A 24867-nucleotide genomic window follows, 5' to 3' on the forward strand; every position below is an offset into this window, starting at 1 on the left:
AAATATACTAACCCAAAATATATCTTTCATTTTCCATCAACTAACTTCACAAAGCTTACAAAATAAAAAATGGCATAACTCAAAATCATCATCAAAATCAGAAATTAAGTCATACTAAGCAACGATCACAAAAACATAGAAATTATCAAAAACCGATCAAAAACACATACCTAATTAATGCTTATATGTGTTGAATTCTTAAAGGCTTAGAACCCTAACTTTGTTTCTTCAATTTCAGCTAAACGGTGAATATGATAGCCAATTTAATGTTTTGTTTTATTTAATATATGATTAATATGCCAATTACCAAAATACCCTTTAATAAACCATTATAAAATCTCATATATTAAGGCCATTAATGTCCATTAACCATGTTAATGGTCCAATTGCATCATAAGGACCTCAAATTTAAAGGCCACTTTTACATTTTATGCAATTAAGTCTTTTTATCAAATTAAACACACAAACGATTAAATTTTCATACGAAACTTTCACACATGTCATTTCACATATTATAAGCACTGAAAATAATATTAAAATATTTTTTTATTCGGATTTGTGGTCCCAAAATGACTATTCCGGCTAGGGTCTAAATTGGACTGTTACAAGTATTTAGCATTTTGATATTGAATTGAATTTATATGTATATGTGATTATATGAAAAATTGATATTGAATATTGATTGTTTTTGAATTATGAAATTAAACCCTATTAACTGTATTGGGCTGAGTCGGACATAGATGGCATGCTACAAGATTGAAAGAGTTCAGGGATTACTTCGACTTCGAGTCGATGAGACACTGGGTGTCAATTTACTACTTCGTATTAATTCGATGAGGCACTGGATGCCAATTTACTTCGGTTTAGCCGTTGAGACACTGGGTGTCAACTTATTACTTTGAATTATCCGATGAGATACTGGGTGCCAAACTGGTGTGTTTTGGTTGGGTCCGTGTATCCGTCCGAGTTCAAGTCATGTTAATAGGGGTAAATGAATAATAAAGTTTTATAATTGGTATTGAAATGGAATGTTATGATAAATGGAAGTGAAATAGTGAATTGAAAATAGATTATGAAATATGTTGCAAATACATGGAATATATGAGTTATATACTCATGAGTTGCATGTGGAATGGATATTGCAAATATATAATGAAATATGAAATAAATTGTGAAAAGCTATTTATATACCAAGTATGAGAATTGAGATATTGTGAAACAAACGAAATATGATATGATTGTTATAGTATTTAAATATTAATAAGTGTTTATATTTCAAATGTATAACTATAATTTCTTGTTTTAATTATTCGGATTCTAGAAATACCATTGAGTTTTACTCAGCATACGGTTTTGTTTTATGTGCGTAGGTTAGGTAATAAGTTTTGATCGCCGATTCAGCATCCAACAACGGTCCCGAACTCAAACGTGGTGATATTTTTCCTTTTGTGTTGGGCATATATCTAGGGAGTCTAAATATTAATCATTTTGTGGATTGATTGTAAATAAGATTATAAGCTAATATTGGATGGTTATATACATATAACTATGTGTTTATGTTTGACGTCATAATATGACATATTTAAGTTAATGTTTAAATGAACATGAAATAGGTAAAATAAATTAAAATTGACATGTTTATACATTGGATTTGAATGATGTTTTATTTATATGTTTTGATGATATAATTGTGGTACCTATGAAGGTACATTGGTTAGACACCTAGGATGATTGTTTTAACATGTTTTGGATGTGTTTAATTGTGTTTTGAATAAGTTAAACGAATGAGTTTTGAATTGCTTAATGTCCAAGCTTGCAGAGAATGGTAAATTTGTTATTTAAGGTACATTCTGGCCACATGGCCGTGTGTACCCTGCAACTTTGAAAATTTTTATTATTTTTCGAAAAATTCTCTGAGTTTCAGAATTAGTCCCGACTTGTTTCTAATACGTAATTTGGGCCTCGAGGGCTCGAATAAGGGACAATATGTATGAGTTTGATTAGTTTTGTCTTTAATATTATATGATATGAAATGCTTGAAATTATGTCTGTTTGATCGGTAATACTTCGTAACCCTATTCTGGTGATGGATGTGGGTTAGGGCTGTTATATTTAGTATAATTATAATTATAGCTATAATTAATTCTTCTTACATATGATTGATTTGTTTTGAAAGAAAATGTATAATTGATTTTTTATAATCAATATTGGTATATTTTTATATAAATATTATTTTATTTTATTTTATAAATTTTGTCAATTATTTAATATTATAATTGATATATCTTTCATAGATTTTTGTAGAGATTTCAGTTTTAAATATTTATATATAATATTAGAGGTGATCATGGGTCGGTCGAATTGGGACTCAAGTAAAATTTAGGCACATTTGTTAGGCCGGGTCCAACGACTCAAAAATGGGCCTAAAATTTGTTCAAGTCTAACTCGGATAAAATGCTAAAACTTGGGCGACCTGCTGACCCATATTAAATTTTTATATTCTATTATTTTTATATAATTTTAAATATATATAATACATCAAAATACTAAAAATATTAAAATAAATATTTCGAACAAATTGAAAATAAATTTAAAAATATATATATACTTAAACAATACTAAGATAGATGCAACTTAACAAGAAAATGTCTCTAAAATAATAACAAAATTAACAATAAAATAAGTATTATATAATATCCAAATAATAACAACAAAATAATAACAATATGATAGTGGAATGGTAGCAAAATAAGGAGAAAATATCATTAAAATAACAAAAAAAAGATAGCAGATTTTGTTTGGCATTTAGTAAATTCTGGTCGGGCTAGGCTCAGGTCAAAAATGTCTCACCTGAGGCACGACCCATTTTTAAAACAGGCCTTATTTTTTGCCTTAGTCTATTTTTCGGGTCTATATTTTTGCCCAAACCTTCCCATTTTTCGGACCGAGTCAGGTGGCCCGACCTATAAGCAGGCCTATATAATATATAATATATAGTGTAAATTAGACTCAATGTCACTAAACTATTAGTAAGTATACATTTTGATCATTCAACTTCAAAAAGTTACAAAATTATCACTGAATTATTCGAAAGTTTTCATTTAAATCACTAAATTATTCGAGAGTTTTTATTTAAGTCACTAAGTTATTAAGTTACCTTCTTTTTCTTTTCTTTTTTTATGTTTATCTAGTTAGCTCCAAGAGACAATTCGACGATCAGTACGGTGAATCAGTATCCATTAATAAGTAGAAAAGCATGCTTTAGATCTAAATTGATTTGATGGTGTTAGAGATTAGAAAATAAAGTTGTTTAGATTTTGATTTGTAGATTTGTGACATTCAAAGTTATTTTATAAAAAAAATTAAACTATGAAAGATAAGGGAAATGAGAGCTTTAGATTGGTGCAGGCAGTGATAATAGAGAATGTCATACAACAACGATTTTAAAAATACAATGACTTAAATAAAAATTTCAAATAATGCAATGACTATTTTGTAACTTTTTTTTAGATTATTCACTAAAAAGTAAACTAATTAATAATCTAGGGACCGTGACTGTAGTTTACCCTAAAATATATACTTTGGGGTGAAAATTTAAAAAATACTATTTTCTAAATAATTATATTTTTAAATAAATATGGATTAAAATAGAGATAAAAATCAAATGCTTTTTTTAGTTTTGAGTCATATCAGAATCACATTAACTACTCTAGTCTGGTTTTCAAGCTCTTTATATAGAAGATGCTTCAAGCCACTAGTAGTGGCGCATAGTTTAGATTCCCTAGGGCTTTTGCACCAACCAAAAGAATGGTCAAAATCGCCCCTCTAAGACCTACTTGTCACCCTTAAAACAATCACACTCCCTCGTCAAATCTTCACTCACTGGTATACTTGACAGTTCACACCCATGGAGTCTCAAAGTCCAAACCCCCAAACCCTACCTGAAACACCTCCTAACAATAACCCCATCTCTCGTTCATCAGTCAACATAGTCCAAAGGGTGACGAGAAACTTGGGTTTTCATTCCAAATGGGCGGAATTGAATGGTGCCATGGGAGACTTAGGCACATATATTCCTATTGTATTAGCCTTGACACTTGCCAAGGACCTTAACTTGGGCACCACATTGATATTCACTGGTATTTACAACGTTGTCACTGGTGTCTTATATGGTGTCCCAATGCCTGTCCAACCCATGAAGTCTATTGCGGCCGTAGCTATATCGGACAGTTCTGGTTTTAACATCCCGGAAATTATGGCAGCTGGGATTTGTACAGGTGCAATTTTGCTGGTTTTGGGTGTTACAGGGTTGATGCAGATGGTGTACAAGTTTATACCTTTGTCTGTTGTTAGGGGAATTCAATTGTCCCAAGGCTTATCATTTGCTATGAGTGCTGTCAAGTATATTAGAAAGGTTCAGGATTTCTCAAAGTCAAAATCTATGGGAAATAGGCAGTGGTTAGGATTGGATGGAATGGTTTTGGCTATTGTTTGTGCTGGTTTCATAACTTTTATCAATGGAGCAGGTCAAGAAAGAAATCAAAGTGAGGAGGCTATTGTCGATGAAGAAAGGAATATTAGAAGAAAAAGAATGAGGATAATCATGGCTACCATCCCTTCAGCTTTCATCATTTTCTTGTTAGGTGTAGTGTTGCCTTTCATAAGAAGGCCAAAAGTGGTGAATGACATTAAGTTTGGACCTTCAGAAATGGAGATTGTGAAAATAACTGGTCATTCATGGAAGGAAGGATTTATCAAGGGGACAATTCCTCAACTACCTTTATCAGTACTGAACTCGGTGATTGCTGTCTGTAAGTTGTCATCAGATCTTTTTCCAGGAAGGGAATTCTCGGCCACCTCGGTTTCGGTAACCGTGGGGCTAATGAACTTGGTGGGGTGTTGGTTTGGTGCCATGCCATGTTGCCATGGTGCAGGTGGGTTAGCTGGACAGTACAAGTTTGGGGGCAGGAGTGGTGGGTGTGTTGCCTTACTTGGTGCAGCCAAAATGATGTTGGGTTTGGTATTAGGAACTTCTTTAGTGACAATTTTGCACCAGTTTCCTGTTGGTATCTTGGGTGTTTTACTCTTGTTTGCAGGGATTGAACTAGCAATGACTTGCAGGGACATGAATTCAAAGCAAGAGTCATTTGTGATGTTAATATGCACTGCTGTTTCACTTGTAGGGTCAAGTGCAGCACTTGGTTTTGTTTGTGGAATGTTAGTCCATTTGCTTCTTAAGCTAAGGACACTCTGTATGCCTTGATCTCCCTAAACAATACCATGTTTTTTCATTTAATCTTTCTGCAACGAATATACTGAATAAATGTTTGATATTTCATTGAATTTCCTTACTAGTAGTGTTCAATTAGATTTTTCTTCTATTATTTCATTCAATAAGATCATTTACTTCTCCAAACCATAGAAGCCACGATAGCAGAATTTTTGCCTTCCGGCTTTGTATTTGTTCGGATACGTAAACGAACTGCAAATACGGGGATGTAGCAATGATTGCTTATTGGATTGCAATAATTGTATATGCATACAGAATGGTGATTACATTAAAGCAGATGAAAAATTGCATAAGTATATGATCACCTAAAGAGAAGGACAAAATAGGGGAATCAAACCAAGCAGGAGGAAAGACAAGAAGTAATGGCAATGAGAAACATGCAGAAAGGATTCTACTGTCTTGTGAATGTATCTTGGTCCAGATGGTCAATTTCATGCTTCTTCCGGACCATCCTTGATTCTGTATAATGTTTCGATTTTTCATCAAAAAGAAAAGGAGTGAGTTTTGCTCTGGGAAGGCTCCATTTATTCCTTTATCCGAATGGATTTGTTCCCATTGTAGGAAGAGACTTTGGAGGATTATATGCCGAGTGTCCACCCACAGGTCTCTGAGTTATATTTAAGGAGCTGAAAATGAAGTTATTACCGTCGAAGCTACCAATTTCCTGCTGTCTGCAATGATATCATGCAAAATCTTAACAGAATTTCTCTTTTAACATTCATTACAAGCTGAAGGAACACAACTGTGATGCAAGCAAAAGTCCTAAATATCCATTTCTGTGAAACAACTTTAAGACCTTACCTGTATTTATTAACACTGCAATACTTTTAAAATATGTCTTAATACCAATTACCATGTGATACATGTAGATAATATAAGATTGCCAGAACGAAATGTCACCTGGAAGGTAGCACACCAATGTGTGATTGATCTCCCATGTATGCACCTGACACCATAATAAGCATAAGAGAAAAATATTGATATCAACATTTAGCATGATTAGGAGAAAAGTGAATTTACTAGAAGGCATAGCTGATGTGAAAGGTAACTCTGGAGTCGTCGGAGATGATGCAATATATGATGAACGAGATGCCATTCCTGAAGAATAGGCATCGTGAGACAAGGAATTCGGATCTTGGGCACTAGGAAGGGCTCCTAGCAAAGATACCATTGAAGGAAACTGCAGAACAAGTAGCAATTAAGACGTGAAGGTTAGGGCAAGATATTAGTACTGTTGGAGGAATTGAAGCCATGTCAGTGTATTAGAACAAGAAAAAGAACTCTTAAAACCATCAATAAGCTTTTATTGTATAAAACTATTGTGATATTCATAAAATGATAATCGTCTACAGACTAGATAATAGTAAGAAAAGTGGAGCAGATGCAACTTTTAGTTTTTTAAAGATAAAGATAAAGATAAAAAGAAAGCAGTGTAGATGTCTGCAATAAGTTCGTATATGGCACATACTTCTGGGACTTGCGCTGGAATCGTATCACTCTCAAATGGATTTGTTTTTGCAGTACTTGGAAATGCTGCTGTATGCTGTGAACATATACATACAGATTAAAATCTCCAATATACAAGAAAGACTTATTATAGATTTGAAGTTTTGAGATCACAAGATACCATTGCATTAGGATAATACTGCAATCCAAATCCCATTCCATGTGGTAGGCCATTTTGCCAACAAGGGAATGCTGCAGGGGCTGATCCATAGCTTGCCATAAAGAGATCCTGCAAAGATAGCAGCATATACTGTCAAGAGAATTCATAAATAACTGAGACAATTGAAGGCGAAAGCAACACCTGTGGAAGTTCCTTTCTTCCGCTAGACATTGTTTCCGCAGAAACAGGCTGCACTCCGACTTCATATCTTGTTTCTGTAGATGACTGTACAGTAGGTACATTGGTCAATTGTTGAGCATTATGCATCGGGAATGAAGTAACAGACTGCAAATATGAATGGAAAGCAACAGGGTTAGCAAGTGAAATGGGATTCACACCACATTAAATTAAAATAGGGGCTATATTTTTCATGTTTATTTAGATTCCAGCGACTTCTGATCAACTCCAATGACAACCTGGCTATTCAGTGCTTCAACTGCTTTAGAATTTCGATGTGCAGGAAAGTTATTATCAGAAGCAGGGAACAGAGAAGGCTGATGTTGTTGCATGCAGGGAAACCCATGCCCCTCAGGAGCTTTGACTTCGTAGCCACAATTAATATCAGTTGTGACTTGAAGAGGGCCCGCAATGGACCTTGTCAATGTCAAAATCTTTTCTGCAGGTGCTGCTGCAGAAACACCATCTAATGAAATGTTCTGTCCAGATGCAGTTGATTGAGCACATATGATGCCTGGTGCTGCCGAGACATTAGCAACTGCTGAAGATGAAACTGACAGATCAAAGAGTAAAGCCTCCAAAGAATTAGCATTAGAGGCAGGAGGTGCTTTTCCCGTTGAAGAGAGGTCGTCTGAGGACTGGCTACCACCATCACTTGATGGAGGCACTTGCTGCACATTTGGTTCAGCCACAGCCTTAGATGGTTTAAAATCCATACTGAAATCGATCAAACTTTCCTTGCCACCAGATGATGCATTCTTCTGCAAAGTGAAAACTTAACAAAGTGTAAAAGAAAGTTCTCTAGAGCTACATAGAAATACAGTATAATAAGCTGCCAAACTAAATATAAGGGTGTAACAACATACATACCGCAAAACAAAGAAAAAGTAATCCATAGCTTCTCACAAGTACAACTTTTTTTTGCCAATCTCATATGTACAATTGAAAATTTTACTCTATGAAACCAGTTCATTCAAAAATCAATTGAAATGAATTAAGCAATACTAAATAAATGGTTCAAATATATGCACATGAAATACTAGGTAGAGTTTCGTATCTGAATAACAAACATGAAATGTCTCTTTAATAGAGGAAAAGAAGAATTTCTGGCAGGGGGAAATACCAAGGCTCTGACTAAGCAGTCAGTAATCGCTACGCGTACTGCTGATACATATGTCGTACTTGTGTTTAAGAAATCAATTGTGTTTCTTAGAAACCAAATAAAAGAACAATAAAACCACAAGCCTCTTAAAAGAAACAGCATTACAGCTTAAATAAAAGAGAAGTAGCACCAGCTTTACCTGCCTTATAGCGGAATCATCAGGATCACTTCCAGCATTTGCATTTGAATTTTCACCTACCTGTAAGGCAGGAGCATTCTCCCCCAAGATATCTCTCACCGGGCGTACCACTGGAGAGCCAGACCTATCTGCTTGGTGGCTAAATGATTGGCTTCGTGTCACAGGTTCTCTATGTAAAAAGCTGTCCTTGTGTCGCCTGGCACTTCTAGAACCCTCAGATTTGAGCCTGTTATCAACAATCTCGATGTGCAAAGGATTTCTACGTGAACTTCCATATCTTGAATTTTCTTCGGCATACCGAGCACTTCTTGCCTCCAAATAGAAAATCCTAGCTCCACTTCTTCCAGCAGGACTAGATCCTTCATTAGAACTCCATTGATGTCTATCTTCATAAAGTGGGCCTCTAGGTCTACCACTGAACACACTGGCCTTCCTGCTTTCAGAGGTGTCCACCCTGTGTCCCTGTAACAAAATGTTCAGGGTCCTAAATCATTGGAGCGGCAATTGAGTTTGAGAGCACCCAAAAATGTGTTAACTGTACCGGAAGTAACCAGTCTCATGAAATATAACATTAATCGGAATATAGCCAATCTTACACTTGGAAGAATGTTAGTCCTCTCTCCAGTGTATTTCCTTTCCACATAGACCTCCCTGATGAATTCTCGGAGCCTTTTAAGATTACTGAAAGCAAACATATAAGAATCAAGACACTTTCCCATGGAGAATAAAAAAACTAAAATAAAGATGCTCGATAACCTGCCATCAGGAAAAGAATGGAGTTGAGGATCCCATGCTTTGAAGTAAATTTGTCTTGCCCGCTGCAAAAGTTGAGAAATAAGTTGAGACAATGGAAAAGAAAAAAGAATAGCCATATAACTATCAAATTGCTCATGCTGACCTCATTTCCTGCTGCTTGAAGAGCACTCACTTCATCTTCACTAAATTTACCCAATGATATCGATTTGACTCGATGAGTGAATTCCCGACTGAAATAGTTTAAATAATCCATATTGTAAAATATAAACTGAACTAGAATTTTTTGCAAAAACAATAACCATATTAGACCCTCAAGAAACTCAAAAAGGTAATAGAAACAAGAATATATGCTAAAACTTACTGTATTCCACTACAGTTGGTGCAAACAAAAGTCAAGAAAGTGGTACAAACATATTGGGGACCCTGCCAAGAAGAAAGTATTAATTAATGTTAATACTTGTATTTTCTCAGTCAATGTATTTCTTGAAATTATTGTCGTTAGAACTATGGAATAAAATATGTTTGACTTGGATAATTAACATAACATGTCAATTAAGGATTGGAAGCAATCAACTGGGATTTGGAGATAGTTTAGGGTATTAGATTTCTTTGAATCGAGCATTTGAGAGTGTGTATCTATTGCAATCGAGACATTTTTAAGTCCAAGGTCCCATGAATTTGACATCTAGACAAGGGTTTAGGCACTTTATAACATTCATTAATGACAATACTTGATTAAGGCCTGAGAATCAATAAGGGCGTGTAATGAAAAAAGAATAGCATGCCAATCGAGTATTCTGAAAAAACTCTAACAAAATGGAGTGACAAAGGGGAATCGAACTCTCCTAGTTTGAGATTCATGATGTCAAAGCTAACTTAGATGCCTCCTATTTGGGACATGCCTTGCTCACAGTTATCTACATTTTAAACACAGTATCACCTTATGAACTTGGCAAACTAGTACAAAGAGGAAAGAAATGTGTTCTTGGTTATTCTAACACGCTGCAAAGGTTATGTATTCATTCTTGCATTTGGAGTATGAGAATAGATGTATTGATTTCTGAGTCAGAGACACAACTTCCTCAGAGGATACAAGACTTGTTTATTGTTTGAACTCACTAAATGAAATAGTGGTGTGTTAATCAAGAGGTAATAATGTTGGTCCGAGTGAAAGCTTAGTGCTTCCACAAAATGCTAGTGATGATGAGAAGATTGACCAGGATTACCCCATGGAGGTTATCAGTGATAAAAAATGATTAAAACGGCAATCAAGTGCCGGTCCTACCGAATGAGGTTGAGTTACCTCAATAGGAGTTCTTGCATCAAGTATTGGTCCGAGAATGGCCTGGCATTCGATCGTATGCTTTGGTTTCCAGATATGTCTTTCAGATTCAGGTGCCTCAGGCTCACTTTTGAATGTCATAGAACAATTTTCATTCCTTAATCATTTAATAAATCAATATCGAATTCTTTCACTATATCTTAAAAACATTCCAGTAACAATTTTAATTGTTTAAACAGAAATTAAAGGTCTAATGCAATTGATGATTCGATACATAACTAAATAAACAATGTAAGCAAAAACATACCAAAATATTGCAGTTGATGCATCTTTTATTCTCGGGAAGTTTAAGAAGAGCCCGAATCGTCCTCTCCATTCGTTCATCATCCTTTAATTTCTTCCTACTCCCCATTTTCTCCAAAAAAGAAGAGAAGGAAAATATTTAGCCCTTCTTCATTAAAAAAGAATCAGAATCCCAAATCATTAGAGACACAATTGTTTTGATAGAAACCAACACAATAATAACAATGATGATTTGAAGCTTGATACATCCTTTCGCCATATTTTTAAATCCAAAATTTCCTAATTTTTTTTGGAAACAAAGGAGAATGGTAAAGGAATGTGAAATGCACCTTAAGTATTAGCAACAGAAAACAGGGAGATCAGAAGATGATGATGAAAAAGAAGAAGGAAGGAAGGAAGGAAGGAAATTGATATATTAGAGAAAAGGGAAAAGGGAAATTTTCCCGGAAAAAGTGGTTTCAACACCGTTTTGAACCGTTGAACTTCAATTTTGCTCACACAAATCCGCTTTTTTTTGCCCGCCAGATTCTGCCTTTTTTTTTTTTTTTTTTTTTTTTAAGAATTGCACATTGCACACCCACAATTGGGGGGTGAAAACTAAATAGGTTAAAATTTACTATAAGTCCCTGTACTCTTTATAAATTTAAAATCTAGTCCCTATACTTTTATTTCTAAGAATGTAGTCCTTCTACTTTTCATATTTCAGAATTTAGATCCAGTTGTTAACACGGTTAAAATTATTTTGTTAATTTCTAGTTCGTTCCAATATTATTCTTAGTTACATTACTATCTAGTGAGTAAATTATTATTTCAAAATGTCACATAAACAAATTTAATAATAAAAATTTAACGGTGTTAACAATTGATCTCAATTTTGAGATTTGAAAAGTAAATAGACTAAATTCCTAAAAATAAAATTACATGAATTAAATTCTAAATTTATGAAGAGTATGAGAATTATGACATATTTTAACCAACTAAATAACAAAAATAATGAATTTAAAAGTATTTCTAAATTAAATAAAAAATCAAGGTTTTAGGACTAACAAGGCGGTCGGTTGGACCAATTGAATCGAGAATCAGTTGGTACACTAGTCCAAAGAAAGAAGTTAAACTGATTGATCTATAGATCGATATGGACTAGTTGATCTGGGCTAAAAACTAGTTGAATCAGATTTTTTTATGAATTTTTAATAATTTATTTAATCAATTTAGACCGACCGGTCGAATCACTCAAGCCGATTGGATTAGGAATTGATGGCTTGATTGGTCTCGTTACAAAAACATTGAGAATAATGAATTTAAAATCTTTTAAATTAAATAATATACATGTTTTTTTATAAAACCTTTGATTGAATTGATGTCATTAATTGATGTCATTAATTGAAAACCGATTCAACTAAAAAATATTAAAAACTCAAAATTTTTAAAACAACAAATTTTATTATAAATATATATATATATATATATATATATATAGATTACAACATCAAATAGCTCAAATTACAACTTTAAAATATTTTAAGATGATTGAGTGATTAAATTGAAAGAGTAATTGATTACGATTTTTTAATATATATAATTTTTCGCCGACAACATGAGTGTAAAGTATAATATAATATTTTAGTAGTCGTTAAAAGTATTTTATTTTGCTTTTCATTTTTCCAATGAGTTTTGCTTTATTTAAAAAGAAAAGAAATAGTTAAAAGATTATTGATAGAATTTTCATTTATTGTTAAATTTGAATTTTGTATATATAATTTAATATTCCATTAAATCGTAATCTCAAATTAATAAAAGAATTTTAATAAAAAAGTGAAAATGGAAACATAAATTATTAACTAATAATTATTGGCAAAATATTATAAGAAAAAGATGATACATTAATAGGGTCAAATGAGTCATTTAATTTTTTCAAAAAGAAAAATTGTTCAAGTTATATTATTATTAATTATTTTAAAAATTTTAGATTAATATTTGATAAATTAAAAATACAATTTTTAACTCTATGAGTGAAGTTAAAATTATCAATTTATTTCATTCTTTTTATAAACTTTTTTAATATATTTTACAAAAACATGTCACTCTCTTTATTCTACTTGTGAAATTTTCAAACTCTAATGAAGGTTTACAATTTTTTAAAGGTAAAATAGATAGTATAATTTTTATGCTCTAGAGAAAGTTTCATTGAAAAAGAAAAGTAAAGATTGGACGGAAAACATTAAAAAATAAAATTATAATATTAATTTAAGAAAAAATAAATGGTATTTTATCTTTTAAGTTTTTATAGATTATCCCGTGCTTTAAGGGCAACATGTATTCTATTTAGAGTACAGGTGTTCATGAGTTGAGTTTATATATGATATTATTAAATTTTATGCTTGTTCATACTAATAGTAAAATACATGTAGACTACCACATGAACTGTAATACCCCTAACCCAGATCCGTCGCCAGAACAGGGTTACGTAGCATTACCAGAGTTTACAGAACAATTTATCAGACATTTCATATCCTATAACATTCATGCCAGAAATCAATTAAAATCAAACATATTGTCTCTTAAATGAGCCCTCGAGGCCTAAAATACATGTTAGAAATAAGTCAGGATTAGATCGAGTACTCAAAGAATTTTTTGGAAAACATTAAAATTTTTCAAAGCTGTAGGGAACACACGGCCGTGTGATTCATATAGTCAAGGGACACACCCATGTCTTAGGCCGTGTGGGCATTCGAAATAGGGACACATGGCCTTATCTCAACCCGTGTTCATGCCCGTGTAACTCTCTGATTTGGGTCACACAGCCAAACCACACACCCGTGTGCTAGGCCGTGTGAGCATACTGACTTGCTCAATTTAAAAGATACAGGGGACACACGACCGTGTATCACACACGGCTGTGACACACACTCGTGTCTCTACCCATATGGACAAAAATAGGTTATTTCCAAGCCACATTTCTCACCCAATTTGGTACCAACCTAAACACAACAATTTGCATATCAACAAGGCATTTAAATCAAGTTAAAATCAAGTCTTAAACATGTATTATCATAACATACAACCAATATGCTCTTCGGCACCTCAAATGACAAATTAATATCATGTCAACCAAGTATCTCAATTTACCTAGATGACCAATTTCATGTATGCATATTCAAACTACATTTTATTTTCTTTCATTTGTAACATATCAATCACACATCAAACATGACTAAGTCACCTATATATATGCATCAAAATATACCAAACACAAGCTATTCCAAATGGCTAGCCTAAACAAAACATTATATACCAACATTGGTCAAAATAACCTATACATGCCATTATAACTGAAATTAATTTATTGAAAATACCAAAAGGACCAATAGATAGTGTGATATAGCTCCATCAAGCTGCTAACCCACTCGAGCTTTCGAATCACTATAAAACACAGATTATAACACAGAGTAAGCATTTAAGCTTACTAAGCTCGTATAACTTAGAATTTAACTTACCATTTAATCTTATTTAAGGTAAACATACAAAACATATTCCAACCAACTTGGCCAAAAGCCTAAACACATATCCTCAACATGTTAGCCATGTAAAACACATATAATAACCAATAAACATGGTTGAACATAACCACTAAGCAAGTTTCATGTACATGTATCATCCATTTCCATGTATTTCATATATATTCATGTATTGGTTCATATCGAACTCATACTATCTCATAACAGAACATTTTCCGTTGAACCGTTTAAAATATCATTGGATACATGGGTTGTACACACGAGGTGTACTGAACTGTAATCTGTCAATTCTTATACATGTATGCTCATAGAGCTGTAAACAGTAAGCTCTTCCAAGCTGAATAACGGGAAGCTCATGCGAGCTAAATAACAGGAAACTCATGTGAGCTGATTATCAGGAAGCTCATAAGAGCTATGGTGTGTTCACAACACATGCAAGACCCCAACCAAATCGGTAACCCTAATGACCTGTCATTTGTATCTTATGAGTTTCATAAGGTTCAAACGAGACTCAATAATTGTTGTATATACAACTGGTATTTATTCATGGCAATTATACAATACACAAACAATAATTCAATTTAACACATATTAATGTACAATTTAATTACACAAACTTACCTCGACAATTGTACGTAGATACAAAGGTGACTAATCCGATATTTTTCTTTTTGCCTCGATCTAACTTTGTACTAGGTCTAACCAGATCTATACGAATGAATTTAACTCAATTCAATATAATTCATATTCAATTTAGTCCAGCACATATTTTTGGTAAAATTACTATTTTACCCCTATACTTTTAATTTATTACAAATTAGTCCCTAGGCTCGGAAAATAACTTTCATACAATTTAATCTTACTCAAGCCTAGTATATTTTTATACATATTAATAGCAGCCCACATAATTCAAAATTTCACAATTTTACCATAAATTTATCATCTTTTCAATTTAATCCCTAATTGATAATTTCAACAAAAGTTGTTTATCTAACAACAACTTTTCATTTTCTATCATAAAACTTCATAATTTAAACATACTCATCAATGGAAAAACTTTAATACATTAACGGTTTTGCAAATTAATCCCCGAGTTAGCTAGATTAAGCTACTACGATCTCGGAAATATAAAATTCATTAAAAACGGGACAATAATACATACCTAATTGAGCAAAACAAGCTTGCTAATATCTCAAGCTTCCATGGCTAGGTTTTCTTTCTTTCTTTCTTTTTTAATTTGGTGGTAGGTGATGATAATAATTTTTATTTTATTTTATTTTATTTAATATCACTTTAATCATTAATTTCCAAAATTACCCTTAATAATTCATTAAATTTCCAAGGAGGACTATTCATGCTTAACCACTAATCATTTTAATGATCTATTTACTATATAAGGACCTCCAATTTAAATTTATAGCTATTTAATATATTTAGCAATTAGAACTCAACTTTTGCAATTAATGCAATTTAGTCCTTTTCATCAAATTAGGTATGTAAACCATAAAATTTCTTAACGTAATTTTTATACTGTAATTCTATCATACAGTAGACCATATAATAATAATACATTTTTTCAACTTCAGATTTGTGGTCCCGAAACCACTGTTTTGATTTCACTGAAAACAGGTTGTTACATGGACTATTACGTCAATACTATTAAAAAAATTAAAATTTAGTCAATTTTTCCATAAAAAAATGCATTCTAACTAAAATTTGAAAGTTGAATGTTGATTCAAAAAAGAATATTAGAGCTAAATTAACAAAATGTGTAAATACTAAAAGGGTAAATTTGTCCCTATGCAACTAAAGGGGTAAATTTGTCTCTATGCCTATGCAAAATTGTTAGTTGAAATTTTAAATTATTGAATACAAGCAAATTGGGAGGACCAAAATGTTAAGAACCATTTTGTAACAAATCGAACTTTAAAGCTAACATTTTGGTTATTAAGCCGCTAACTATAGTAAATGATATAACACTAAGCTAATTAAAATGTTAGCTACCATTTACTAATAAATTAAAGTTCAATGACTAAAATGTAATTTTAAAACATACATAAATAATTATTCTTGCAGTTTACACATATAAATCGATATTGGAAAAAAATTGGTTAAAATATGCCATAAGTTCTTGTACTCTTTGTAAAATTTGAGTTCAGTCCCTACACTTTTATTTTTAGAAATTTAGTCTTTTACGTTTAGATTTCAATATACAAATTCAATCGTTAAACTGTTAAAATTATTTTGTTAAATTCAAGTTCATTAAAATGTAAAATTTTATTACATGGCTACCAATTTAATATTATTTTTATTTTAAAATGTTACACCAACAAATTTAATAAAAATTAACAATGTTAATAATTGAACATGAATTTTGAAATCTAAAAAGTAAAAGAGTAAATTTCTGAATATAAAGTATAGGGACGAAATATCAAATTTCTGAAGAGTATAGGAGTGTAAGACAATTTTAAACAAAATAAAATTGTATAAGGACATGGCCACATGACACGAGTCAGGACTTACGTCGGTGACAACATTAGTGCGTTAGCTATTGCGCCCCCAAAATCTCTGCTCAATTGTTTTCTCCTTTTATGCTATTTACATCTTTGATTGATTTTCCCTTCTAAAGCCACACCCTCCGATCCCATGTATACTCGTTGCAATTTTTAAGCTTCTCATTCCAAACTTTAGGATTTCAGATCTCGATTTGAAGTAAGAATCTACGTTCGTTTCCCTGTATTTTTTCCCCTAATTCAAACAAAATCGAGGAAATTCAAATTTTAGGCCTTTCAGTTTTAATCAAATGTTTGGTTAGGTATTTTGGGATTTCAATTTGGAGATCGAGAGGGTTTTTTTTTTTCTCAAAATGCCTCTCAAATTGGCGCAATCGTCATTTAGGGATCGGACACAAGAATTTCAAAGCGTAGCGGAGAGGTTAAGGAAGTCGTTTTCGTCTGGGCCGGGTCAAAATGGACCGAGTAGCAGTACGTCGAGAGCTGAGGAACAGAGATCTGTGGTTGCTCATCAATCGGAGTTTAATAGGAGGGCTTCTAAGATTGGATTTGCGATTCATCAGACCTCGCAGAAGCTATCAAAGTTAGCAAAATGTAAGTATTTACACCTGTTTCGTTTACATTATAATTTTTGTTGTTTGTATTTAAATGAAAGATTTGCACAATAATTGATGGAGGTTTGTATCATATAGTTTCTAGAAAGATGAATTATTTAAAACCTGAAATTTAGCTGCGCAGGGCGTATGCTTAGAGTTTAAGAGCTTCTAAGCGGAGCTGCACTCATTGGAATGTAATTTTAGTTGACTATTAGTTCTTCATGTAAGCCTATTATAATTAGAATGAATGTCCTAATTTTTTTATTCTTCTTCTTCCTCTTCTTCTGAATTTAGTTCTTTGTGTTTTTATTTTTTCGTCGCCTTCTTATTTTTCTGATCTTGCTTTGAAATTCGGTCTCTGATTGCACAACTATAGGAGACGACAAACAGACTTGATATTGTAGTTACTACGGTCCAATATATATATGGTGTAAAAATTAAGAAAAGGAAATCTATATTTTGCTTGCCTTGCAGTGGCCAAGAGAACTTCAGTTTTTGATGACCCCACTGTGGAAATCCAAGAGCTCACTGCAGTTATCAAGCAGGATATCACTGCACTTAATTCTGCCGTTGTAGACCTTCAGCTTTTCTGCAATTCTAGAAATGAAGGTGGTGTCTCCAGTGACACGTCTAGTCATTCAACCACAGTTGTAGATGACTTGAAGAATCGCTTGATGAGCACCACGAAAGAGTTCAAAGATGTTCTCACCATGCGAACAGAGGTAAGGCCAAGTTTTTCAGTCTATTTACTTAGATATTTTTCTAGTATTCCTTGTCATTATGTCCTTGGTAATTCATTCCCTTGACAATTGGTGGTAATTGATTTGCCTTGTACAGAATTTAAAGGTTCATGAGAATAGAAGACAGTTATTTTCTTCCAATGCTACAAAGGATTCTCCAAATCCTTTTGTACGGCAGCCTCCCCTGGCTGTCAAATTAGCGGCTGGAGCTGCAAACAACCTTCCTAAGTGGGCTAATGGGTCTGCATCTTCATCTCAGTTGTTTCCCAGGTAACAGCTTATTAGATTGTATTAGATGTATCGCAGTAATATACCTATGACTTCCTGCTTCAATTTTTTTATAAATGGTGACTCCTTAACTGGAGAAAATAAATTTGCACTTAGAAGACTTGAATTCCTTTAGGAGCTTCGAAGTCCATTTATTGACAATTTGTTACTGAATGCCAACAAAACATTTCTTACACTGCTTTTGTACATTTTTAGCAGTTTGTAACAATTGCATCCTGTCATTCCTTTGTCCTGAATGGTCACAAATTTCTATTTCCATTTGTTGTTTGCAGTGCACCCATATGTTTGAGATTATGAATTGGCTTGCTTTTTTTTTTTCCCCGAAATATTCAATTTCTTTTTGCAACTTCTTTGCGATAAACTATTATTGGTTGCTGCTGTATTAATGTAGTGGGTTTTAACTTCTTATATGAACTATATCAATTTGGAATGCTGCACACTGGTGAAACTTCATTGCTATGTGTATTTGCCTCTTTTCTATCTTCTTCTTCCTCCTTTTTATTTTTGATGAAGTCATTCCTGGTTCTTAATTATACAGAAAGCAGACGGATGGGGAAAGTCAGCCATTGCTCCAGCATCAACAGCAGCAGCAGCAGCAGCAACAAATGGTTCCATTGCAAGACAGTTACATGCAGAGCAGAGCTGAAGCTCTTCAGAATGTAGAATCCACTATTCACGAGCTTGGCACCATCTTCAACCAGCTAGCTACTCTGGTTTCTCAGCAAGGAGAGCTAGCTATCAGGTTTTATTCATTTACTTTTTTGAAGTGAATTCACTTGACAATGGCTTACATTAGAATTCATTTTAGTTGCCGATATATGACTTGATTTATAAGGTGTTTTATATCCTAGTATGTCTGTAGTATTATAATAATTGTTGTTCAGTTTATACTGTGTGGAATTCCTAACATGTATATGGTCATAGGATTTGATGAAGCTAAATATTTGACTTGCAAACAAAGTTTGAGCAAATAGTTTCTCGATTCTGTTTAAAACTTCGAGGGTTGAAGTTTTGCAGAGTTTCTTGTAATTGCTTGATTGCGCTAGAAACAATAATAGAATTAAATATTCAATGATAGATTATGTTTGCTGTCATCCTGGTGTTTCGAAGCATTAGTGTGATTGTTCTTACACTGGTTTAAGTTTGCAGTCATAGATATTGTGTTCTCCTAAATAAATGACTGGTTCTGCAGGATATCCTTCCTATTTTGTAGTTATTTGGTCCTCAGCATGCATCATGGTTTGGTACTTGGGAGAATTTGAGATGTCATTCATTTGTTAAAGTAAACAATTTTGTGATGTGTCTGTGTCTGTGTCTGTGTGCGGTGAAGTTTGACATGAAACATCTTAAGGATCCTGTTTTTAGCTAGTATAAATACCATGTCTAAACCCAACATTGACAACAAGAAGAGATGCTTGTATTGTTTGGTGGGCTATCAACTTAGTTCTTATGGGCACTCTTATTCAGATTTAGCGATCTTCACATGAGAGTATATGAGTGTGCAAACTAGATAGATTCGTTGATAAAAGCTATCCATTTGTGGTAAGTAGCAACTGTTAAAAGTTAGAAATAATTTCCAATTATCTAGAGTAGTTTCAGTTGTATATCGCAGTCTGTTTTCTTTTGACCGATTTATGAACAACTGACTATGATGTTCCCTTTTCAGGATCGACGAGAACATGGATGACACATTAGCAAATGTGGAAGGAGCACAGGGAGCTTTGCTTAAGTACCTAAACAGCATATCATCTAACAGGTGGCTAATGATCAAAATATTTTTTGTATTGATTGTTTTCCTTATGGTTTTCCTATTCTTTGTAGCATAGTCAATAAAGTAAGATGGCTGGTTAGAAAGATAAAAAGAGAGAGAGAGAGAGAGAGAGAGAGAGGAGAGAAGATCCTTTTCTTAGCCTTCTATTCTTTTCATATATTGCATCATTTTTCCCTTTTACTTTAAAGTCGCCATCCAGTCCTGCAGAATTGTAACTTTTTATTTACCATGATGTGTGTGTATGTATGTATCGGTGCATGTAAATTGAACAAGGTATTGGGAAAATGGCTGAATTATTCCTTTTTACTGTGGGTGTTATTTGACAGAATGTCTCCCAATGTGCCACTCTTTTCAATAATATCTACTTTTAGAGGTTCGTTTTAATTGCTTTATGATGATGTATGTTGCAACTAACAAAGTAAGAAATGTGGCTTTGCTCGACTTTGTTTGGACTTGGTCACATTGGATTTGTTCGACTTTGTGAATTCGCTGTTTTACTTCATTTGCTTTGCTCGGAAATTGTAAAGATGAAAAATCGAAAAAAAAAAAAATCATTGGAAAAAAAATTTCTTTGTATGGTTAAAAAATGAAATGAATTAGAACTTTTAAAAACTGCTTAATTTTGAATTAATTTATGGTTTTCATTTATTTTTATTTTTTTATCAATTACTTTCAAAATTTATTTTCCTACTTCTCTTTTTTCTGGCCGCATTATTCACATTTTCGGGTTTTTTACCTACATAGTATTAAAAAAATATTTAAAATAATACAATATTAAAATTATATGAGAATGGTATAGGCAGGGTGGTGTCGCTTATGGCAAAGGCAAGACCACCCTGCCACTGGCACAATCTATTAAAAGAAAAATGAATCTGAAAATAAATAATAAAATATTGGTCTTGCCTCTGTCAGAGGCGGCACCAGTTGATGATGTGGTAGAGGCGGCACTGACTCTCCAATCCCCTGTTTAAACCCTTCAGTGTTAAAAGGAAACACAAAGCAGTGAAAAAGAAAAACTTCCAGAAGAAGAGAGGGAGGGAGAACAGAAGAAAAAAAGAAAGAAGGAAAAAAATTTCAGTAAAAAAAAAGATTACAGAAGAGAAGAGAGGGAGAAATAAGGAGAAGAAGAAATTAAAGGTATTTTTTTGTTATTTTTAAATAAAACAGATTTTCTGAAAAAAAGGATGAAGGAAAAAAATTTCAGTAAAAAAAAATTACAGAAGAGAAGAGAGGGAGAAAGAAGGAGAAGAAGAAATTAAAGGTATTTTTTTGTCATTTTTAAATATAACAGATTTTCTGAAAAAAAGAATGAAGGAAAAAAATTTCAGTAAAAAAAATTACAGAAGAGAAGAGAGGAGAAAGAAGGAGAAGAAAAATTAAAGGTATTTTTTTATTTTTAAATATAACAAATTATAATAAGAAAAAATATTTTGTTAGTATTAATATAGTTTATTTAGTGTTATTTTGTTTATTGTAATTTTTAGTAAGTTTTGTATTTAGATTATTTATGTGTTTTGTGTGAATGTTATATTTTATTTTAATATATTTAAAATTGCATATTGATTAATTAATTTTTTATTTAAGTAATTTATTTGCTGTTCGAAATTATTTTGAGAAATTTTGTTTATTTTTTAACAAATTTAGTATTAAATATGGATAATCAGTTTTTCGTATGCGTTTATTTCAATGGAATTATCTTGACAACAACCGTTGGATGCATATTTAAATGTCGGCAACAAATAGCAATGAGATTTAATAGAAATGTCGCATTGGATGATATGAAGGGAAGGATTAACGCAAAAATTGTTAGACGTTGTGGGATAAGGATCTCGAAACTTTTTTACAAGTTTCCAATTTCGACAAATCCCATCAAATTCACCAAAATGGAACTTGTAGACGACGAAGACGTGGAGACGATGATCGCTCTTTACTGTGGGAATGGGGTGACTAAAATGCACCGATTCGCTTATTTGCTGAGTTAGCCGGTATGGAGTAAAATGATGATATTAATGCATATGTTGAAGAACACGGAGCTCAAGAACCGTGCATGGTGGCTCCAATATCGTACGTTGATAGTGAATCGACTATACGTGGGATCGATATCGATCTTAATGTTACACCCGATATTAATGTGGTTGGTGATAATGGATACGATAGTAGTGATCCTTGTGATCAAGAGGTCGATAGTGATACTGATCCCGATGTGGACGATGTCCCCGATGATATTGACGATGAAGACGTGAATGACGATGAAAACATTAATGCATCATCGGTCGAGAACTAGATGCAATGCATTGTGAAACACAATAATCCTGGGCCACACATGTCGCTCATAGACCCCGACGCGGCGCATGCAAATTGAATTCTGAGTACTCGAAATACTTCCCGCCACCGGTGGCCGTAAGTTTGAACACGAGGAGTTGTTCGTAGGCTAGAGATTCGAAAGTAAAGAAGAGTGTATTTTTGCTATTAAGCGATATAGCATGAATATATCAGTGGATTACAAAGTTGCAGTGTTTAAACCGACATTATATATTGGGGAATGTTGGAAGTCGGTGGAAGGTTGCAATTGGCAGGTACGAGCTGCATTTATTCAAAATTCGTAGATGTGGGAGATACGCAAATTTGTTGGGCCTCACACATGCACATCAACATGTATGTCAGAAGATCATCGAAAACTTGATTCCAAAACTATCTGTACATGTATCATGCCAATGGTGAAGGACATGCCGACAATTAAAGTTTCAGTATTGATAGCCGAAATACAGGCACGATTTCAGTATTGAGTATCATATCGAAAGGCGTAGATAGCTAAACAGATGGCAATGGAGCAATTGTATAAGGATTTCGATGCGTCGTATAACGAGCTACAGAGATGGATAGCCGCTATGTGAGAGTACGTACCGAGGATTGTAATTGAGTTACAGACACGACCTTATTACGACCTGGATGACCAATTACAGTCAGGAAAAAAAAAATTTCATCGGATGTTCTGGACTTTTGATCCATGTGTGGGCGCATTTCCCTACTGCAAGCCGTTTGTATAAGTGGATGGGACCTGGCTATATGGAAAATATACACAGATCTTACTTCTTGCAGTTGCTCAAGACGGTAACAGGAACGTGCTCCCGATAGCATTTGCCATCGTAGATAAGGAGAACATGGAATCGTGGGAAATCTTCCTTACCAACCTGCGGAGGTATGTTATTAGCAACGATAATAATTGTATCATCTCCGATAGAGGGAAAGGATTAATTGCTGCCATTAGACGTTCTGGTGTACCATGGAGATCCATTTACTGCATTCGACATATCGCAGCTAACTTCCATCGAGATTATAAGAATGCAGACTGGAAGAGACAAGTTTTGAAAATGGGTAAATGATTACCTTATATTTTCAATATAAGTTTTAATGTTTTAGGGCAATACTGTAACTTATCTTTTCTTTATACATATACAGCCCATGAGCTAGAGCCACACATTTTCCGCCAAAGAATCATTCGACTTGAGAGTGACATGGAGGGTCAAACGAATACATCTTTTCGACAGTGGTTGGGTACTATGGAGCCATGGCGATGGGCTCAAAGTTTTGACGAGGGCTTTCGTTATGGTCAGATAACCACAAACTTAGTGGAGGGGGTCAACGCTGTGTTGTTGAAAACACGACATCTTCCGATTTCATCTGTCTTCTCGGCTACATTCTACAGGTTGGCTACCTTGATGCCAAGAATGGGTCAGCAACAAGTCAACCAGATGGAGGCAGGACACGTGCTTGTCGAAGATGTTAGAGATGCAATAGTTGTAAACCGTCAGATGGCGAGGTCGATGAATGTAGAGATATATTCACGACGCCTTGAAACGTTTCGTGTTACGGAGACCATTAATCGTCGACCCGGCATACCACCTAGGTCCTATGGAGTTGATCTCCGGAACAGACGGTGCGATTGCAGGAGATTCCAAACACTTCATTATCCATGTGCGCATGTCGTGGCAGCGTGTGCTAAAGTGAACCTTAATGTTGAACAATTTATCGATGATGTATACACACTTGAGCGCACGTTATGTGTCTGGGAAAATGAGTTCCCCGTCTTGCCTGACCTGTCTACGTGGGAGGTACCTATGACGACTTTCAAGCTTGTCCCAGACAGAGGGCTACGCAGGAATCCGAGAGGTCATCCGCAATCATCCAGAATCCACAATGAAATAGACATTAGGAAGAAATTTGACGGTAAGCGTTGTGGATTATGCAAGTTAGCTGGTTATTCCCGAAACAAATGCCCGCAGCGAAACTATCATGTTGGACAATTGTCACGATCCGATAGGAATTGAACTTATGTTGTAATGTATTTAATTTATATAAAAAAATTATATTGCAAAGTTTGTTCCAATTTGATTAATGTTGTAATCTATTTAATTTATATTAGTAGACTAGATTTGTTGCAATTTTTAGTGTTTTAATGTTAAAAAATATCCAAATTAATCTAATTTACATTATGGTCAAATATTGTTCCACTTTTCAAAGTTCCAATTAATCTAATTAAATATATAAAAAAATACAAACTTTTTAATATCAAAACCCCAAGAGACCCCCTAAAATTGATGTTTTGATGGTGTGGTCCTAGGGGTATATTTCTGCGGAGGTCGACGTTCACGTTGTGGGAGATTGC

At 33.6% G+C, this 24867-nt stretch overlaps 4 protein-coding genes across 5 annotated transcripts; 3 read left to right on the forward strand and 1 right to left on the reverse strand.

Moving 5' to 3' along the window:
* The first annotated feature begins 3687 nt into the window (after positions 1–3687).
* LOC108484716 (molybdate transporter 1-like) lies at positions 3688–5343 on the forward strand. The gene has a single exon (XM_053030222.1). The coding sequence runs from the start codon at positions 3908–3910 to the stop codon at positions 5261–5263; it is 1356 nt and encodes a 451-aa protein (XP_052886182.1). The 5' UTR covers positions 3688–3907; the 3' UTR covers positions 5264–5343.
* Positions 5344–5387: 44 nt separating this feature from the next.
* LOC108484928 (probable ADP-ribosylation factor GTPase-activating protein AGD14) lies at positions 5388–11354 on the reverse strand. 2 transcript variants are annotated; one of them, XM_053030221.1, is made up of 14 exons: positions 11105–11354; positions 10780–10923; positions 9552–9613; positions 9333–9420; positions 9191–9252; positions 9031–9115; positions 8435–8896; positions 7373–7894; positions 7098–7241; positions 6918–7025; positions 6759–6833; positions 6311–6470; positions 6191–6236; positions 5388–5961 (listed from the first exon to the last, which is right to left on the reverse strand). In XM_053030221.1, exons 2-14 carry the CDS (start codon positions 10882–10884, stop codon positions 5823–5825), a joined length of 2058 nt encoding a protein of 685 aa, XP_052886181.1. In that variant the 5' UTR covers positions 10885–10923; positions 11105–11354; the 3' UTR covers positions 5388–5822. The 2 variants fall into 2 exon arrangements, with proteins under 2 accessions (XP_052886181.1, XP_052886180.1); XM_053030220.1 differs by having other exon boundaries at positions 5393–5961; positions 10780–10887.
* Positions 11355–16803: 5449 nt separating this feature from the next.
* On the forward strand, positions 16804–20585 carry LOC108484150 (syntaxin-32-like). Its single transcript, XM_017787836.2, has 5 exons — positions 16804–17400; positions 17877–18124; positions 18240–18412; positions 18969–19172; positions 20097–20585. The coding sequence occupies exons 1-5, from the start codon at positions 17160–17162 to the stop codon at positions 20254–20256; spliced, it is 1026 nt and encodes a 341-aa protein (XP_017643325.1). The 5' UTR covers positions 16804–17159; the 3' UTR covers positions 20257–20585.
* Positions 20586–22684: 2099 nt separating this feature from the next.
* LOC128293839 (uncharacterized) lies at positions 22685–24529 on the forward strand. Its single transcript, XM_053029390.1, has 3 exons — positions 22685–22777; positions 23285–23477; positions 23661–24529. The coding sequence occupies exons 1-3, from the start codon at positions 22685–22687 to the stop codon at positions 24527–24529; spliced, it is 1155 nt and encodes a 384-aa protein (XP_052885350.1).
* Positions 24530–24867: the final 338 nt, after the last annotated feature.

Source organism: Gossypium arboreum, chromosome 6 (genome assembly GCF_025698485.1).
Source record: "Gossypium arboreum isolate Shixiya-1 chromosome 6, ASM2569848v2, whole genome shotgun sequence".
Taxonomy (NCBI): domain Eukaryota; kingdom Viridiplantae; phylum Streptophyta; class Magnoliopsida; order Malvales; family Malvaceae; genus Gossypium; species Gossypium arboreum.

Coding starts and splice junctions, on each gene's coding strand:
- LOC108484150 (XM_017787836.2), top strand. CDS start 17,160: ATGCCTCTCAAATTGGCGCAATCGTCATTTAGGGATCGGACACAAGAA. Junction 17,401..17,876: donor GCTATCAAAGTTAGCAAAAT/GTAAGTATTTAC, acceptor CTTGCCTTGCAG/TGGCCAAGAGAACTTCAGTT. Junction 18,125..18,239: donor TTCTCACCATGCGAACAGAG/GTAAGGCCAAGT, acceptor TGCCTTGTACAG/AATTTAAAGGTTCATGAGAA.
- LOC128293839 (XM_053029390.1), top strand. CDS start 22,685: ATGAATATATCAGTGGATTACAAAGTTGCAGTGTTTAAACCGACATTA. Junction 22,778..23,284: donor TGGAAGGTTGCAATTGGCAG/GTACGAGCTGCA, acceptor AAATATACACAG/ATCTTACTTCTTGCAGTTGC. Junction 23,478..23,660: donor TGCTGCCATTAGACGTTCTG/GTGTACCATGGA, acceptor ATACATATACAG/CCCATGAGCTAGAGCCACAC.
- LOC108484716 (XM_053030222.1), top strand. CDS start 3,908: ATGGAGTCTCAAAGTCCAAACCCCCAAACCCTACCTGAAACACCTCCT.
- LOC108484928 (XM_053030221.1), bottom strand. CDS start 10,884: ATGGGGAGTAGGAAGAAATTAAAGGATGATGAACGAATGGAGAGGACG. Junction 9,421..9,551: donor ACCAACTGTAGTGGAATACA/GTAAGTTTTAGC, acceptor AAACTATTTCAG/TCGGGAATTCACTCATCGAG. Junction 6,834..6,917: donor AGTATTATCCTAATGCAATG/GTATCTTGTGAT, acceptor ATATGTTCACAG/CATACAGCAGCATTTCCAAG.